Consider the following 19,534-nt stretch of genomic DNA (forward strand, 5'->3'; position numbering starts at 1 on the left):
TGGTGTGGCTTCAGGCGGGATTCGAACTCACAACCTTCCGATCACAAGTCCAACTCACTATCCACTAGACCACCACTACCCCCCTACATTTACATTTACATTGTTGGCATTTGGCAGACGCCTTGTTCCAAGGCAACTTTCTTGTAATACTTGCAATACTTGCCTGACCGCTCCTTTTTGGACGTACAGACATGTTCTCTGAAACAAGGGGGTTTTACGACAGACCACATGGTCAAACACACACACACACACACACACACAGACACGCACACGCACGCGCACACACATACACACACACACACAGAGGTTGAGGAACGATCGATCAGCTCCTTATTAGGGCAAAGGCTGAGGAGGAAGGGTCATCATTGGCCAAGAACTATGAAACAAGGATTGACCATATACTGTGTTGTGGTTGGCTCAAATGTGACATGAAACAGGTATAAAATCCTGAGAGAAAGCCAGGTTCACTCTCTTTCGTTCCTGACCCACCCAGATGCCTGTGTTGACGACCAGATGCTGTGATGACCTGTTTGCTGTCTTTTTTGAATAAACAGTCTTAAACTTTGCTCAAGACTTTTCCTCATTTTTGACAATCATCAGACGAAGAAATTATATACAACAAAAGTAAGGAGAAGAAGGGAGAGAGAGGGCATGTCAGCAGGGCATGGGCCGGATTCGAACCCATGCCGACATGGGCATATGTGTGCACTGCATACCGCGGTGCTAGACCACCGGTCAAGAACACACTAGTGGTGGTGTTCCCAGGTCTTACTCAAGGACACACTAGTGGTGGCGTTCCCAGGTCTTACTCTAGGACACACTAGTGGTGGTGTTCCCAGGTCTTACTCAAGGACACACTAGTGGTGGTGTTCCCAGGTCTTACTCAAGGACACACTAGTGGTGGTGTTCCCAGGTCTTACTCAAGGACACACTAGTGGTGGTGTTCCCAGGTCTTACTCTAGGACACACTAGTAGTGGTGTTCCCAGGTCTTACTCAAGGACACACTAGTGGTGGTGTTCCCAGGTCTTACTCTAGGACACACTAGTGGTGGTGTTCCCAGGTCTTACTCTAGGACACACTAGTGGTGGTGTTCCCAGGTCTTACTCAATGACACACTAGTGGTGGTGTTCCCAGGTCTTACTCAAGGACACACTAGTGGTGGTGTTCCCAGCTCTTACTCTAGGACACACTAGTGGTGGTGTTCCCAGGTCTTACTCAAGGACACACTAGTGGTGGTGTTCCCAGCTCTTACTCAAGGACACACTAGTGGTGGTGTTCCCAGGTCTTACTCAAGGACACACTAGTGGTGGTGTTCCCAGGTCTTACTCAAGGACAAACTAGTGGTGGTGTTCCCAGCTCTTACTCAAGGACACACTAGTGGTGGTGTTCCCAGGTCTTACTCAAGGGCACACTAGTGGTGGTGTTCCCCAGGTGGGATTTGAACTCATGACCTTCTGATGACAAGATCAATAACTACTATCCAACTAGGCCACCACTACCCCCCAACAGTGTTGGGCAGTAACGAATTACTAAGTAATATATTACTGTAATATTATTACTTTACCCAGTAACGAGTAATATAACGAGACTACTCTGCGAAAAAGTAATATTATACCTCGTTACTCCGCCAAATAAGGGCCTCGTTACCCGTTACAATGGCTGTTAAACGTATAATTCATGTATAGTACCGGGGTTGTTGCGTGCAAAGATAGAACAGATATACAAGCTATCAGCACACTGCGCTGAGGTGCATAGTAGCTTATAGATCTGTTCCTTTTAGAACGTGCCGCAGCCTGCACACATTTATGACGTAGCCTAGTGTGTTGACAACTGACAGTGTGGCGGCGTTTCTCAAAACAAATCAAACCATGGCGGATGATGATGAACAGCTAGCGTACATTTACTTTCCACGGCTGGAAGTATCGACACTATTTTGACTTTGTGTCTGTCAAGGGTGACAAAAATATCTCCGTTGCAAACTTTGTGCGGGGCAAACATATTTTTGCGGGTGGAAAGGGGGAAAGTAATATGTAATATAAAAGTAAAGTAATATTATTACTCTTGATTCCAAGTAATAAGTAATATAAGGATATTACTTTCCTAAGGAGTAATATGTAATAACTAATATATTACTCTACTAAGTAATATTGCCCAACACTGCCCCCCAATGAAGAACCGCAACATACAGACAACATTATCAGATGGTTACAAATGGAAGAAAAACTAATATTATAAATGTCATCATTGAGCAGGAAAGAGGCGACTCACAGCGAACATCTTCATCAGGAGCTCCTGCTGCTCCTTCTGGGCCCGGGTCTGGCCCTCCTCGTCTACCTCATAGCCGCTGGCCGACAGGAAGCCATAGTGGTTGTGGAGGAGCACGGAGCGCCAGTACTGCTCCTGGAGGGAGGGAGGGAGGAGAGGTGGGAGGAGGGAGGGGAGAGGTGGAGGGAGGGTGAGGTGGGAGGGAGGGAGGAGGGGAGAATAGAGGTGGGGGGGGAGAGGAGAGATGGGGGAAGATGGTGAGTGGGGAGAGGTGGGGGGAGGGAGGGAGGAGAGGGAGGGAGAAGAAGAGAGGTGGAGATGGTGAGTGGGGTCTTTCCTCTCTCTATGGCCATTCACAGAACACCACACCCAGGACACATTCACCCCACTCACAAGCAAAGAAAACATCTCCGTGGGCATTTAGGGCCACGCGTTCCATACGGTACATACCTCTCTGTGTGAACTCTGAGCTTACACTGCAAAAGGTCAATCTAAGTAAGACGGAGATATCTTAAATCAAGGCGATATATGCTTGTTTTGTGTCTGACTGCACTCGTTTTAAGATATCTTTGACTTATGTGGCGGGCGTTAATGTACTAACACTACTACTGCTGTACTAATGTTGGCATGTGACATGTTCCTGTTCTGTTGGCAGATCAATTCGCTTGTTTTAAGCAATATATTTCCCTCCATTGTATTGCTTTATTTCCTTGTTTGTGAAAGCAGCTTTCAGCAGTGTGGAGGTGTGTTGGAGCCGTACCTCCATCTGACCCTTCTCTGTGGTGGTCTGACACATGGGCATGTTGAAGGGCAGGATGGCCACCGCAGGCCTGGGCAGCGTGGGGGGGTACCGAGACCCCTTACAAGGGATACACCTGGGGACGGTGAGGAAGGAGGGAGGGAGAGGAAGATGAACACCTCTTCATCTTCACACAGAACCAGAGAGAGAGAGAGAGGGGGGGGGAGAAAAGAGAGGGGGGGAGAGAGAGAGAGACAGAGAGAGAGACACACAGAGAGGGCCTCAGAGAAGGGAGGGGAGGTAGAAAGACTGAAGGATGAAGAAAGCAGGAGAACAAATAAAAAGAAGAAGAGAGTTGACCTCAACTGGAAGCTGTTAGCAGAGAGACAGGTAGGACTGCAGAGAGACAGGTAGGACTGCAGAGAGACAGGTAGGACCGCAGAGAGACAGGTACAGTAGAGTCATATGGATGAAGTGATGAGATGGAGGAGGAGGAGAGGAGGAGAGGGGGATGATGAACAGAGAGAGACAGGTACAGTAGAGTCACAGGGATGAAGTGATGAGATTGAGGAGGAGAGGAGGAGAGGGGGAGAGGGGGATGACGGAGGGCAGAGCTGGACTCTGGGGTCTCACCTGAGCTGCTGCGGGCTCTCGTGCACGCCCACCACCCAGTAGTGGTCTGAGCGGCCCTTGCAGGTGTCCCGGGTGTTACACACGGGGGTCCACGTGTTCCCCAGGGAGCGGTTTAGCAGACGCACCACCCCCTCAGAGTCCACGAAGCACGGGGTTCCTGTGAGACAGACAGGAAACGTTAACCTGCTTAACCTGCAGACTGGTTAGTGGTGGAGGTTAACCTGCAGACTGGTTAGTGGTGGAGGTTAACCTGCAGACTGGTTAGTGGTGGAGGTTAACCTGCAGACTGGTTAGTGGTGGAGGTTAACCTGCAGACTGGTTAGTGGTGGAGGTTAACCTGCAGACTGGTTAGTGGTGGAGGTTAACCTGCAGACTGGTTAGTGGTGGATCACGTGACACATTTAAAAGAAGGGGACATGAGGAAGTTTTTCATTTGTTTTCATTTTTAAATGATTATATGAATTATTATTATTAGTGTTAAAATAAGCACAATTGTCTGCCAACAGAACAGGAAAATGTCACTCGCCAAGATTTTCTTAAAACAAGTCAAAGATATCTTTGAACTAGTACAGTCAGACAAAAGACCAGCCTTGACTTAAGATATTTAATCTGACTTGGTGCAGCTTCTATATTCTCCAGTCGACTTAGTACACTTGACTTCATGACTTACTGCTGCTACTAAACCCTGTATGTTCTGAATACGTAGGTTTACTGTTACTACCTCAGATCTTATATTTATGTGTACATTTACACTTATGGTTATGATAAGGTGCAGCTTCTCTATACAGAAGTCTGAGTCTGGGAAGGTACGCTGTGACTCACCCTCGGCGGTGAAGCCCAGCCATGATAGGTGGGATTTAGGGGAGAGGGGGAGGGGCTCCCCGTGGATGACCTGCCGTCTCTTACGGCCGAACTGCAGCAGCTGGACCCCCAGGGCCTGGTCCCCCTCAAACCCTGTACCTGCGACACACACACACACACACACAGATAGAGAGACACACACACACACACACACAGAGAGATAGAGACACACACACACACACACAGATAGACACACAGAGGCACACACGCACGCACGCAGACACAGAGACACACAGAGACACACAGAGGCACACACGCAGACACACAGACACACAGACACACACAGACACACACAGACACACACAGACACACACACGTTAAATCAAAGACATTATATAAAAGAGGCCCAGAACCGTTCGCTTTGCCAACAGTAATCCCTGAATCACGCCTGTAGGCGGTGGGCGTCATGGTGACCGCTACCCATAGCAACCATGGCGTCATGGTGACCGCTACCCATAGCAACCATGGCGTGGTGGTGGTGGTGGAGTTCCAGAGAGGCAGGAAATGAGTGAAAATGTGTAGCTCTGGAAGAGTGACCAAATACAAGACACTCCCTTGAATCAAAGCCTTTTTCACGACAATTAAACTTTCTGTCAGGTTGCAATTTTAGTCACATGTAGTCATGACATGAATGGACCTAAAACCATGGCTGAATGAACAAAACACCTTTTTGATTCAGAAAAACTAATCAATGGAAATAGTGAAAACACCGCTCATCCGTTATCCGACTTAGTTGAGGTGCTGCAGCTGAAGAGCATCAGAGAGAGGCACATTACGGCACATTGGTTGTTTTTCTGAATCGAGTGAAAAGAGCAGCAGCATCCGCACACTCAGATCTGAGCAGAAATCAACAAAATAAGGATTTTTGCTCAGATTTGAGCAGTGGCGGGCGGTGCATTTCACACCTAGGCCTTCATTGATGTCCGACACATTCCTACCTGAATTATTCTACCTCTTAATACCATCGTTATGACGCCATGGCTCTAGAAACTAGACAGAAACACAGTATAACCGGGCGTTGCATCACCTTAACATAGTCAGACAAGTACAACAGAGTTATATTAATATTTCCGAAGCATTTTTAATCAATAAATCCGCATTTACAATGAAGAGTGTTAAACTAACATCTTTAAGATCGCTACATTACCCACGTCTGTCGTCTCGTCCACCATAATAGCGACAAAGGGTGCCTTTTTAATCTCCATTTTGATCTCTTCTCCCATCACTTAAGCAATAGCAAAAATCAGGTCGTTTTGTATTTTGCCTGACGTCCCAGTAAACACTTTGTTTGTGGACAGGTGGTAATGTAAATCTGGGTTGTTTTCAGCCAGAAAAGAAATAAGCTCAACGTAGTTTCCTCTGTTTGTGGACTCGGTGCTTTCATCGTGTCCCCTAAATGATAGTTATTGTTTACCCAAAAACAGGACACAATCGATCAGTATTATCGATCAGTCAACGAAAGCTTTCGTTGTGATGCTCCGTTTCCCTGCGCACTTTCGAAAGTTTCACATCTACCGGCATATACGCATCTCAATAGTGAATATCAATAGTGCGTATCAATAGTGCGTATCAATAGTGCGTATCCAATCAAAAGACGTGCTGGGTGCTGACATCATTGAGCCTTCCAGCAGGCTCCGTTGTTGCTTTTGCTCGCATCTACGTAGGTTTACTAGGAACGCCACAGGTTTTCTCGTTCCAACGTTAAGTTACAGGTCGAATCCGCGGCACCGCTTAACGTGCAGGCAGGCAGATTTTGGAGCCCCCTAGCAACACATTTTGATTGGATAAAAGCTCTAACATAAAGGCCAGCCCTCCAAATCTCAATCGGAGACTGGAAGCAGCGCAACCAAGAGGAAAGCTATGAAATGAAGAGAATAGACTATGGGGAATCATTAATACATATTTGTGGAAAAAATATATTAAAATAAAATGTATATTCTGATGATGTTTAGGCCAGCAGAGAAGGCCTTGCTGGCCCTGACGGCACACCACTGGATTTGAGTGGGCGGATGCTGCTTTTACACTCGATTTAGAAAAACAACCAATCTGCAATAATGTGCCACTCTCTAGGAGACTAGGAGGACACTATGAGGAGACTAGGAGGAGACTAGGAGGGACACCCACCTCTGTGGTAGACTAGGAGGAACACCCACCTCTGTGGTAGACTAGGAGGGACACCCACCTCTGTGGTAGACTAGAGGAACACCCACCTCTGTGGTAGACTAGAGGAACACCCACCTCTGTGGTAGACTAGAGGAACACCCACCTCTGTGGTAGACTAGAGGAACACCCACCTCTGTGGTAGACTAGGAGGAACACCCACCTCTGTGGTAGACTAGAGGAACACCCACCTCTGTGGTAGACTAGAGGAACACCCACCTCTGTGGTAGACTAGAGGAACACCCACCTCTGTGGTAGACTAGAGGAACACCCACCTCTGTGGTAGACTAGAGGAACACCCACCTCTGTGGTAGACTAGAGGAACACCCACCTCTGTGGTAGACTAGAGGAACACCCACCTCTGTGGTAGACTAGGAGGGACACCCACCTCTGTGGTAGACTAGAGGAACACCCACCTCTGTGGGAGACTAGGAGGAACACCCACCTCTGTGGTAGACTAGGAGGAGCTGCTCTCCGTGCGCGGCCATGCAGACCACAGGGCCGGGCAGGCTGAACAGCTCCCTCTGGACCCCCCCCACGGAGAAGAGGCGCAGCAGCAGGGCGCTGGTGGCGGCCGCGGCCCAGCCCTGGCCCAGGCACACAGCCCGCACCTCCTCGCCCCGGGGGAGGTCCACCAGCCACTCCTTCTGGGTGTCCCAGGAGGAGAAGTGCAGGCACTGGAGCTTACTGTGGAGGGAGGGAGGGAGGGAGGGAGGGAGGGAGGGAGAGAGGGAGGGAGGGAAGAGGAAGAAAGGAGATAGAGTGGGAGAGAGAGTGTGGGGGGAGGAGAGGTGACATGCAGAGAGAGAGGACGAGAGGAGATAAAGTAAGAGAGGGTGGGGGGGCGGCGTAGAGAGAGAGAGGGAGAGAGAGAGGGAGAGAGGGGATGACATGCAGAGAGAGAGAGAAAAGTAGAGAGAAGTAGAGAGAGAGAGAGAGAAGTAGAGAAAGAGGCCTTTTAGTAAGAATGAACCCAAGTCTTTTCCCCCTTAAATGATCTATAAAGCATACAGGCACAGCAAAATAATAAAATAAAACAAATGTGGATATGATTGTATAAGTTACTGAAACTGAGAGAAAAACGACATTTTTATATATATATATATATATTCATACATACATACACACACACACACACACACACACACACACACACACACACACACACACATACTGGTGGTACTGTAAATAAATAAGAATAAAATTAAAATAAGAGTCCCCCCCCCCCTACCTGGCCAGCTCGTCGGTGGCAGGGCAGGCCAACAGCACAGCCTCCTGGGATAGGTCTGCCAGGGTGTGTCCCAGGGCGTTGGACAGGTGCATGGCGTGGTGCACGGCCGTGTCGTGGAACTCCACATCCACTGCGTTGTCCTGGTCGTCGTTGTAGCCGCGCACGATCCCCACAGAGTTCCACATCTGACCCAGGAAGAGAACACACTCAGTCACAACCGGTAACCATAACAACCAGTAAAAAACGGTAACGATAACAACCAGTAACAACCAAACCTCCCTCCTGAGGCTGGGATCGAACCAGCAACCTTCTGATTGCTAGCCGGCCTCTCTAGGCTACCGCCGCCCCCCCGAGAAAACACTCAGTAACAACCAAAACAACCAGTAACCATGGTTACTACAGCTTTGGGCAATCATTTTACAATTTAACCATTTTAGCAGACGCTTTCATCCAAAATACTTCCAATTAGACATTACAGGGACAGTCTCCCTGGAGTTACTTAGGGCTAAGTGCCTTACTCAAGGGCACACACTAGTGAAGGTGTTCCCAGGTGGGATTTGAACTCATGACCTTCTGATCACCAGTCCAACTCACCAGTCCAACTCACTATCCACTAAACCAGGATACCAATTACCCCGAGCGCCATTGTCTGTACATATCACACTGTACACACTTCTATGGCTTTTGCACTAATCTGGTCAGATGCCAAACTGTGTTTCATTGTCCTTGTACTTTGTACTCTGTCAACGGCAATTAACTAGAGTCTGAGTCTGGATCTCTCACCATGAAGCGGTGTGTGTGTGTGTGTGTGTGTGTGTGTGTCTGGATCTCTCACCATGAAGCGGTGTGTGTGTGTGTGTGTGTGTGTGTCTGGATCTCTCACCATGAAGCGGTGTGTGTGTGTGTGTGTGTGTGTGTGTGTGTGTGTGTGTGTGTCTGGATCTCTCACCATGAAGCGGTGTGTGTGTGTGTGTGTGTGTCTGGATCTCTCACCATGAAGCGGTGTGTGTGTGTGTGTGTGTGTGTGTCTGGATCTCTCACCATGAAGCGGTGTGTGTGTGTGTGTGTGTGTGTCTCTGGATCTTTCACCAGGGAGTGGTGTGTGTGTGTGTGTGTCTGGATCTCTCACCATGAAGCGGTGTGTGAGGTGGGGCGGGGTGGAGCCTGGCTGGAAGGCCTTCTGGGGCGCGGTGGGCATGGGGCCGTCGTAGACGGGGCGCAGGGGCACCGCCGGGGCAGCAGGGGGCGCTATGGCGCTGTCTGCATCATCATCATCGTCTTCACCGTACTTATCCAAGGCCAGCTTCAGGGAGCCGATGTCTGTGAGGAACACACACACACACACACACAAAGAGATGTCAGTGACTTGAGAATAGTGTTTTTTTTTTTTATAAATTTGTTTTTCAGATTTTATCCCTTTTTCACCCAATTTGGTAGCCAATTTAACCCAACTTAGCATCCAATTATCCCCTGCCTATTGCATAGGATCCGCCGCACGACCCCGTGGCCGGCAGTCCCAGAGGAGGTCGCCAGGCAGACTAGGCTGACTGGCTCCTCGAGCCCAGTACCGTTATTCCGGCACCCAGGGGGCGGTGTTGCGCGACGGATCCTAGTCCAGAAATACTCCTATACCCCCCTCGGAAGCGGCTGGCCAATATGCCGCTTCCCGTGTGCCTCGGCCATATCTGGATCTGGCGAGCCGGGATACGAACCCCGGCCCCGGTGGGCAGCATGCACTGAGAATAGTGTTTTAAGTAGGACTTAAAGGATATATTTGGTGTGTCATCTCAGGTGCGCCTAGTTGTGTAATGGCTTCCTCTAATTCACTTCCTCTCTAGCCTCTCGGTAAATAGACTGACTTATATAGCGCCTTATTCCAAAGTGCTTTATTTACAACGGCCACTCATTCACCCATTCATTCACACACACACACACACACACACACACACATTCAACACACCAATGTCGGCAAGCTACCATTGCAAGGCGCCAGGCCCGCTCATTGGGAGCAATTTTGGGGTTCAGTGTCTTGCCCAAGGACACCTTGACATGTGGCCAGCCGGGGTTCGAACCGCAGACTCTGGCTCGTTCGTTCCTCTCACCTCGAGAATTCTCGTCGTCGTCCAGGAATGCCCCTCTGTTCCGCACGCGGCCGGTCGCAGGCATGAGGTCGTCATCGTCGTCATCGGCGACGGGGTTCTTGGCGGGCGAGTGTGTCTCGCTCCTCCCCTCGTCCATGACCTGGTCATCGTCGTCGTCGAAGAGGGCGTCGTAGTCCTTACCTGGTGCCTGGTGGAGGGTCATTAAACACAGGTGCTCAAACTCTAAACAAAAAGGTCATTTAATTGTATTTTTTTATTTAACCTTTATTTAGCCAGATTAACTCCCGTTGAGATTAAAAATCTCTTTTACAAGGGAGACCTGGCCAAGAAAGCAGCATAAAAAATTACACATTACAACATAATACTTTAAAAAAAAGAAAAGACAGATCGAGTTTCACATTGAAGGCAGACGAGATTATTTCAGCAACGTTACCAGTCAGAAACATTTACAGAGCTGGATTTAATTTTCCGCCATAACTTCTAATTACTTTAAAAAGAGGTGTTATACATACAGTATATGCATGTAGGCCTACTAAACCGTCAATATGCATGGGAAATATCAAAGTCAGAAAGAATCAATCAATCAATCAATCAACCAATCTAGTCAAGTGGGACGTGACAGGAAGCAGCAGCTTGTGGTTGAGGCTGACCTTTGAACTCTTGGTAGCAGCAGCTGTTGAGGAGGAGGAGGAGGAGGAGGAGAGCCCGTCCAGCAGCCCCAGGCAGCCCTCTGTGTCTGTGTAGGCTATCTGGGTGCCAGAGGGGTGCCAGGCCAGCCCACACACCGTGTAGCCCTTCTCATGCTTCTGCCTGCCGGGGGGAGGAGTGCAGAATGGCCTCAGTTATGGTTCATTAAACACTAGGACAGGGGTCGGCAAATAAGTTTGGCTTCGGGCCCCAAAAAAATTAGCCACTAGATGGCGGGCCCGAACCTAATCAAAGGCTAATTTAAGTAATTGATTGTTTAAAAATGTGACACGTTCTAATGCTTTGACTTTTCTTTCGAGAGATGTACACATCGCTAGTCAACTAACACAGCTTGTTTTGTGAGCCTGCTAACAATGTAAAGTAGTGTTCTAGTTAACTAGGTAGCAGTCCAATCCATTACTTTGCAGTATTTTGGCTTGACTAGCGAGTTTGTGTTGTGATTCTCAACAACGTTGAAACGTAGTTTCACCCTTTTCCATATTTTTGAATAATAAATGTGTGGAATAAATGTGACGTCCATATCACCAGATATCAAGCAAATACTGACCGATGGGAGATGCCACTTTTCACATTAAGTGAGTACCAAGCCTGTCGTTATTGTATTTAATAACCTAATTGTATTTTGTATATTTTGAATGAATGGCTCATTGTAATTATTATCCCTAATAGCGTGTTTGCTCTGTCGTTTCAGGAGCATAGGCCTATGCACCACCACCCCTCGCATGATCAAGCGGATTCTGCTCTTTTTTTTGGGCCGATTTTGTTGTCAATGTTTTTCAGAAAATGTAACTGAATTTGCTTTGTTACTGTTCATATGTGTGTTGCAGTCACATATACGTAAACATTACGTTTGAATGATTTACTGAGCTGGTGTTATTTTTTTCAAACCACACACCGCATGTCGGCTATTTCAGCACTGCTTATGATTCTCTATGAGGGGTTCAGCGTCAGTGCGCTTCGGTGCACCCCGCTGCCTGATTGTATGTCCCTGTGTCATTCACTCTCAACATGGATAAAAGTACAATAAGCATTATTCAGATGGAGGTAGATTCTCTATTCGGACATTATAGGCGCTATATGTGGGACTGTCGGTCCGATATTGTAAAAAAAAGAAAAAGAAAAAAAAAAGAAGAAAAAAGTGGATTCTCAAAATAATCTGCTGGGCCAAATATTATTGGTGATGGGCCAGCAATGGCCCGCGGGCCCCCTATTGCCGACCCCTGCCCTAGGCTATCTGCCTCTCTAACCTCTAGGCTACCTGCCTCTCTAACCTCTAGACTACCTGCCTCTCTAACCTCTAGACTACCTGCCTCTCTAACCCCTAGACTACCTGCCTCTCTAACCTCTAGACTACCTGCCTCTCTAACCTCTAGGCTAGGGCTGCACGATTAATCGATTTTAAATCGAAATCGCGATTTGAAATGATGCGATTAGCTAATCGCAAAGCCTGCGATTTGCCTGCGATTTTTTTTTTTTTTTTAACCTTTATTTTACCAGGAAGTCACATTGAGATTAAAACCTCTTTTGGAAATTTGATCAGCACTCATGGAATGCCTCTTGTCCAATCAAATTACTTGGTCTCTTTATGACTTTGAACCCGGCGCTCTCAGAGCGAATTTACTAACGCAGGCATAGGTTGTGTCACGACAGTCAGTCCAATTATTATGAGACTTTGGGCTAACGTAACGGAGACAATTAGACACCACTTGGCTTACTGGACGTATGATAAACGTTAGTATGTTATAATTGCGACAGGTAAGTGTACAATTTCACTATACTAACTGTACCAGCCAAGTGCATGTCGGTGCTGTTAGTCCAGCCTTAAACTTAGCTTAGCTAACTTGTAGTCTTTGAGACGGTAGCTTAGCTTAGCTACTCGTGCTAACCCGGCGTTAAAGTACAGACACAGAGTTGACAGTCTCAGCAACCTGCGGGTTGGTGTTTATATAGTATAGCAGGCTTATGGATACATGGAAGTTAACTGTTCTGTTGTCAAACATGAATGTGTCCTGTATGCATAACCTCATACCATTCGTTCATACCAGCCGGCTTTAAAGACGCAGAGGTTAGCCTAGCCTAGCCTTGGGCTGAAGTATGTCACAGATTCCTAAGTCAAGGTGACGTGTGTCTGTGCTCCATAGTCAGAGACCACCATTCTATCATTCATCAGTTCGACTGTTGACCGAGTCATCTAGATGTGGTCCTTTCAGTTATAGTCACAGTGTATCCCCAAATTATCATTTTAATAGCTGGATCATCTTAGAAAGTAGCCACCTGTCTAGATGAGATGAGGTTATCATATATACAATTCATATCTTTTAAGTTCTCATCCTTGCATTAGAATTAGAGCAGTTAATAGTTTGATGGTATCATGTGGTAATGCTCTCTGAAAATAGGTGATAGACAGATTCATCCAATCACCTGCCAAGTATTTTTTGAAAGTACCTGCCCTTTTCCAAACAGCTTCCAATTAAGCTTTCCTAGATGGTTGTGTGAAACAAACCACCTGAGTCAGGTTAGTAATGCTCCATCACATGTTTTAATCTGAAGCTTGATTTTAAAGCAACCCAACTTTAAAGCAACCCAATGTAAGTTTAGTTCTTTCACTCGTAGCTCGGGCTGTGGGGGTGCTAGAGGAGGGAGCCTCTAAGTCCCCTGAAGACGTACAAACAAACTGCACGTTGATACGACCTTCCTAGCCGGAGATATGGCCACACTTTACAAAAACTCCCTTTTTTTTTTTTTTTTTTTTTTTTGCTATTTAAAAAATAAATAATCGCAAATTAATCGCAATCGCGATATCTGTCCAAATAATCGCAATTCGATTTTTCCCCCAAATCGTGCAGCCCTACTCTAGGCTACCTGCCTCTCTAACCTCTAGACTACCTGCCTCTCTAACCTCTAGGCTACCTGCCTCTCTAACCTCTAGACTACCTGCCTCTCTAACCCCTAGGCTACCTTCCCTCCCTGTGATGTGACGTGGCGTGGTGTGGTGTGATGTGATGTTGTCTACCTTTCCACACACAGCTTGCTCTCCACATCCCAAACAGTCAGCAGACCTCCGACGCCTCCCGCAGCCAGGAACCTCCCACAAGCAGACCAGGCCACCACATTTATTGGCTGGAGATAGGAAAGGAGAGAGGGATAGGGGGGAGGAGAGAGAGGGATAGGGGGGAGGAGAGAGAGGGATAGGGGGAAGGAGAGAGAGAGGGATAGGGGGAAGGAGAGAGAGGGATAGGGGGAGGAGAGAGAGGGATAGGGGGGAGGAGAGAGGTGGATAGGGGGAAGGAGAGAGAGGGATAGGGGAAAGGAGAGAGAGGGATAGGGAGAAGGAGAGAGAGGGATAGGGTGAAGGAGAGAGAGGGATAGGGGGAAGGAGAGAGAGGGATAGGGGGAAGGAGAGAGAGGGATAGGGGGGAGGAGAGAGAGGGATAGGGGGGAGGAGAGAGAGGGATAGGGGAAAGGAGAGAGAGGGATAGAGGGGAGGAGAGAGAGGGATAGGGGAAAGGAGAGAGAGGGATAGGGGGAAGGAGAGAGAGGGATAAGGTGAAGGAGAGAGAGGGATAGGGGAAAGGAGAGAGAGGGATAGGGGGAAGGAGAGAGGGATAGGGGGAAGGAGAGAGGGATAAGGTGAAGGAGAGAGGGATGGGGGGAAGGAGAGAGAGGGATAGGGGGGAGGAGAGAGAGGGATAGGGGGAAGGAGAGAGAGGGATAGGGGGAAGGAGAGAGAGGGATAGGGTGATGATGAGAACATGACTCATTTCAAATGGAAAGCTTCACTTTTACACAAGGAGTTGCTAACCAGGTCCGACACTAAGAAACCACACTTTCCATCTCGTTAACGACGTATAGTCACAGGCCGGTGAGAGAGGTGTGGGTGAGTATGTTTACAACGCGTGAAGAAACGTGTTAATGGATTAACACATCACACTTTCCGATACACGCTTTTCAAACCCCCAGCAACAACAACCTAACAGTCAGCTAGAATTAGTTTTATTGTTTTAACACGTGGGATTTCGTATACATGAGACAATGCTTAAAGCATTACATAAGGCATTTGTCATGTAATTATGTCAATTACAGCTGTATGCGATGTACAATACATGACAAATATGATAAAAATGTTACTTGATGATACGTAAATATATATACACAGACTACAGGCATTTTATAAGCGACTTGTATAAAGCCAAAGCTTGTTTAAAGGTTCCCTCTGGTGTGTGTTATCCTCACCTGAGTGGTGAGGTCATCAGACAGCGTGCAGGTGAGGGTCCAGGAGTCCCTCTCGTACAGCTGCACTGTCGTCTCCACGGGAACCGCCAGAAGCTACACACACACACACACAGAGACAGACACACACGGAGACAGACACACACGGAGACAGACACACACACACACACACACACACAGAGACAGTCTCACACACACACACACACACACACACGAGAGACACACACACACACACGAGAGACACACACACACGAGAGAGACACACACACGAGAGACACACACACACACGAGAGACACACACACACACGAGAGACACACACACACGAGAGACACACACACACATGAGAGACACACACACACACACACACGACACACGTTTTCTCAGTTTATCCTGGGAACCCCCACTGTGTAGGCTGGATTTCTCTCCAGCTGAGCATCTCATCTCAACTGGAATGAGAACACCTGAATGGTCATTGGAGGGTTAAGTCCCAGAGCACCTGGAACAGGTGAGTCAGTTACCTTAGCAGCCCTGGGTTGCCAGGCAAGTCGGCACAGGGATTTGGCGTTGCTGACATCGTTGGACTTCTGAAGCAACGGCCAACTGGTCGCCTGAGTCTGAAGACACAAAGCACCAAGCTCTTCCCGTTAATCAAACACACTGACCAATCAAACACACTGACCAATCAAACACACTGACCAATCCGGTTCATGACATTCTTTCATTTGGCATCTGACGGGACCACACAGTTGAACAGGTGAACTACAAAACCATAAAGCTGGACCCTAACCCTAATGTTCTCATGACAGGAACGCATAGACAACCAGGGGGGTGTTCCATCAACGTCGCTAAAGGAAAATCCAGTCTTATTTTGATCGATTTCACGAGACTTCGAAAAAAAACTCAAAAATAAGCATGGATCTTCCTTTAGCGACGTTGATGGAATACCCCCCAGATAGCAGTGGCGTGAAGGTTGTTGACGTGTTTTGTCTGACGGTTACCTGTTCCTCTATCTTCCACACGACCACGGAGCCGTCACAGCTGGAGGAGGCCTGGAGCGGACAGACAGCTCAGATTATTACACATATCACCTCTGAGTCATTATATACTGGAAACAGAATGCACTCGTTGCAATGTAATTCACTTTGGATACAAGCGTCAGGTAAATGGTGTATAATACAAGCTGAGTGGTGTGTGTGGGGCATGGGTGATATGGTGAATGTGTGGGGCATGGGTGATATGGTAGATACCAAGACCATGGGTGATATGGTAGATACCAAGACCATGGGTGATATGGTAGATACCAAGACCATGGGTGATATGGTAGATACCAAGACCATGGGTGATATGGTTCCTACCAAGAACTCATCCTTTGGGTCAAAGGTCACACTCAGGACAGCTGCTTCATGTCCCCGTAGCGTCTTCTGTTGGCTACTGTCAGACACCTCCACCACCTTCACCATGAAGTCACTGAGGAAGACACACACACACACACACACACACACACATACATACACACGCACACACACACGCACACACAGAGCAGTGAGACACCTCCACCATGAAGTCACTGAGTAAGACTTCAGTGAGAAGCAGAGCAGTGAACCAGAGAGTTTGTGGAAGACTGAAGGCACAAAATAATGAATGAATGTGTGTGTGTGTGTGTGTGTGTGTGTGTGTATGACACAGAGTGTGTTGACTGTGTAAATGAATGAGTCAACAAATGAGAGAAAAAATTATTGGCATTTCCTCAATCTGTGGTGTGGGTGTCAAACCAGCCTTAACAAGCTTCAGATGTTTGTGTCATAAATCAATATTTGAGCGGATGTCAGCCTTGCTGAAAATAGGAAAACAACCCAGCGACACGTCTGTGCCTTCATTTCTGCAATACGCCCATTTGGAAAAAATCAATACAGCAAACACACATTTAACTCCAGTCAAGACTAATCATAGAAGAAATCGAAAACGGCATCTTGCCTGTTTGAAACATAAACGTCTGAGCATGCTGTGACTGTCATTCTGTAATCCAAGGGTGTTACGTTCAAAAGCTTGCAATTATGAAACCTGAATAGACTACAATAAATGTCATCTCTGTCCAAAATCTCAGGTGAGAGACTGACTCAATTAGATTAGCTTAACCTTTACACAGAGTACAAGTACTGAGAGCCCCCCCCCGAGAGAGAGAGAGAGAGAGAGAGAGAGAGAGAGACAGAGAGAGTGAGAGAGAGAGAGACAGAGAGAGTGTGAGAGAGAGAGAGACAGACAGACAGAGAGAGAGAGACAGAGAGACAGATATACTGTAATATTGGACCAAAAGTGACAGCCGCTGGTGAAAGTGAGAACAAGTCGGCAAACGACCAAATGTTCAGACTTTAATTCCGAAAAAAAGCTATTAATTTCAACGTTGTTGAAAGTTGAAACTCAATGACACTCGCTAGTCAAGGCAAAATATGGCAATGCAATGGATTCGGTGAGTAATCCCCACTACTACCAATTAGTGTAGAGTGGTGGGGATAACTCACCGAATCCATTGCATTGCAATATTTTGCCTTGACTAGCGAGTGTGTCATTGATTTTCAACAACGTGGACATTTATTAAACATTTTTCGAATAAAAGTTTTAACATTTTGATTGTCCTCGCTCTCAACACCTACTGCCACAAAAGTGTCCCCATCTAACCAGGAGGAACCAGGTGACAAGCACCAACACCTGCTCTCAGCCAAATCTTAATAATAATAATAATAATAATAATACATTAGACTTATATAGCGCTTTTCTAGACACTCAAAGACGCTTTACAAACTGAAAAGATCGAGTAGTAAAATAAAAAGAAACAAATAAATAGATAAAAGAAAGTATAGGGGTCCAATTACATTTTTATATTACTAAATCTAAATCTGAGTGTCTTTGTAGGACAATCTACTCTGGATACTGCAATTACACCTAGATTTCGGGCGGAGAAGCGGCGAACAAGCAAGACCAGTGTCCTCTCTCGACCGGCATTTTTAACATGCTAACAATAATAGAGTTGGCTAAAGCAGAGACAAGATACTCCCACCAAGATAGCACCATAGGCTAGCGCCCACGCGATGCGCCACGCCCAAGCTTCTTCCATGGAGTAGACGCTTTAGGAGTCCCCAGGTGGAGGATTAACCACTTCAACAACAGCTCCTTTGTCCCCCTGTCCGTCAAAGCCCGAGAGCGGCAAGTCAGCCAGAGGCAAACCCCAGAAACGCTCCTGTACTACTGCAGCAGTCTGGTTGTTTCACTGTGCTGTGTTGTATGATGGGCAGTGTGAAACTGTTATTTGTTGTTGTGTTCTAACAGAAGACACTGTCATGGTCCTCTGTGGCTCAGTGGGTAGAGCACGGCGCTAACAACGCTTAGGTCGTGGGAGCGATTCCCGCTGGGAGCATATATACTGAAATGTATGCACTCACTGCAATGTAAGTCTCTTTGGATAAAAGCGTCAGCTAAATGACATATGTGACGTATGTGTCCAAGGAAAATGTCCTTTGGGACAATAACATCCATCTGATCTGAGATTACCTGGACCCAGCGGCGACTCTGGATCCGCTGGCGTTGAAGGTGACGTGGGTGGCGTTGCTGGTGAAGCGGGTGAGGATGCCATCCGGGTCTCCCTCTGGAAAGTTGTGGATCTGCACTGTGTTATTGGAGGCTGCGGTCACCAGTTTACCATTCTGTACGTGGCGGATGGCGGGGGGGGGGGGGGGGGGGCATTAGTGCAAGACACTGACAAATACTGGCTTAGTTGGTAGAGCATTGCGCTAACAACGTTTAGGTTGTGGGTTCACAATTCAATTCCCGCTGGGGCCAGATTTACAAAGAAATGTACGCACTCACTGCAATGTAAGTCGCTTTGGATAAAAGCGTCAGCTAACTGATATACATTATATACACATACCAGTTATATTATTATTATATACACATACCAGTCAAAAGTCTGGACACACTTTCCCATTCAATTGACATACCTTCCCATTCAATTGAATGGGGACGTGTGACCAAACTTTTGACTGGTACTGTATATAAACGTCATTGAAGTGCTATGTTCATTGCTAACGTTTCCACAGACAGAGGCATCATGAGGCAGACCTTCAGGGCCAGGGAGTAGGCCTTCTCCCCCACGTTGATGGACTTGGGGTCGTCGTCATCCAGACTCTCCCAGATCCGGACATCCCCATCGCTGCCCCCGGTGACTATGAACCTGACAGGAAGTCAGACAACAGTTAAACAACAGACAAACAACAGACAAACAACAGACAAACAACAGACAAACAACAGTCAAACAATAGACAAACAACAGGACGCTCAGTTCTTACTGCTAGCTTAGCAGACAAGGAAGCACTGGGGGAGAAGTTATAGATTACTAGGACTATTTCTTATGATGATTGATGTATAGGTGATTCACTTACTTAGACAAATGTATTTGTTGTTGTAAGTCCCTTTGGACAAAGGCGTCTGCTAGATGTCTACCATGGAAACGGAGGGTAATTAGACACACTTACTTCCCAGTGTCATCAAAGCAGACGTCGGTGTGTCCCTCGGAGTGGCCGTAGCGCATGGGCTTCCTCTCACAAGGCAT

General features: G+C 47.3%; 1 protein-coding gene across 1 annotated transcript in view; it reads right to left on the reverse strand.

Annotated features, from left to right (window-relative positions):
- The window catches only part of wdhd1 (WD repeat and HMG-box DNA binding protein 1), a gene marked incomplete at both ends in the record, with an annotated part of 35,446 nt that extends 15,912 nt beyond the window's left edge, over window positions 1–19,534 (reverse strand). The window contains 17 exons of the mRNA XM_080527167.1: window positions 2,270–2,401; window positions 3,027–3,141; window positions 3,639–3,795; window positions 4,461–4,598; window positions 7,105–7,346; window positions 7,891–8,075; window positions 9,020–9,210; window positions 9,993–10,179; window positions 10,643–10,802; window positions 13,714–13,820; window positions 14,934–15,026; window positions 15,450–15,545; window positions 15,930–15,980; window positions 16,287–16,398; window positions 18,478–18,629; window positions 19,045–19,156; window positions 19,458–19,534. Of these exons, the coding sequence (XP_080383293.1) occupies window positions 2,270–2,401; window positions 3,027–3,141; window positions 3,639–3,795; window positions 4,461–4,598; window positions 7,105–7,346; window positions 7,891–8,075; window positions 9,020–9,210; window positions 9,993–10,179; window positions 10,643–10,802; window positions 13,714–13,820; window positions 14,934–15,026; window positions 15,450–15,545; window positions 15,930–15,980; window positions 16,287–16,398; window positions 18,478–18,629; window positions 19,045–19,156; window positions 19,458–19,534 (2,307 nt within the window). The remainder of the gene's footprint in view (window positions 1–2,269; window positions 2,402–3,026; window positions 3,142–3,638; window positions 3,796–4,460; window positions 4,599–7,104; window positions 7,347–7,890; window positions 8,076–9,019; window positions 9,211–9,992; window positions 10,180–10,642; window positions 10,803–13,713; window positions 13,821–14,933; window positions 15,027–15,449; window positions 15,546–15,929; window positions 15,981–16,286; window positions 16,399–18,477; window positions 18,630–19,044; window positions 19,157–19,457) is intronic.

The sequence above is a fragment of the Nansenia antarctica genome, assembly GCF_963989245.1.
Source record: "Nansenia antarctica genome assembly, chromosome: 3".
Classification (NCBI taxonomy): domain Eukaryota; kingdom Metazoa; phylum Chordata; class Actinopteri; order Argentiniformes; family Microstomatidae; genus Nansenia; species Nansenia antarctica.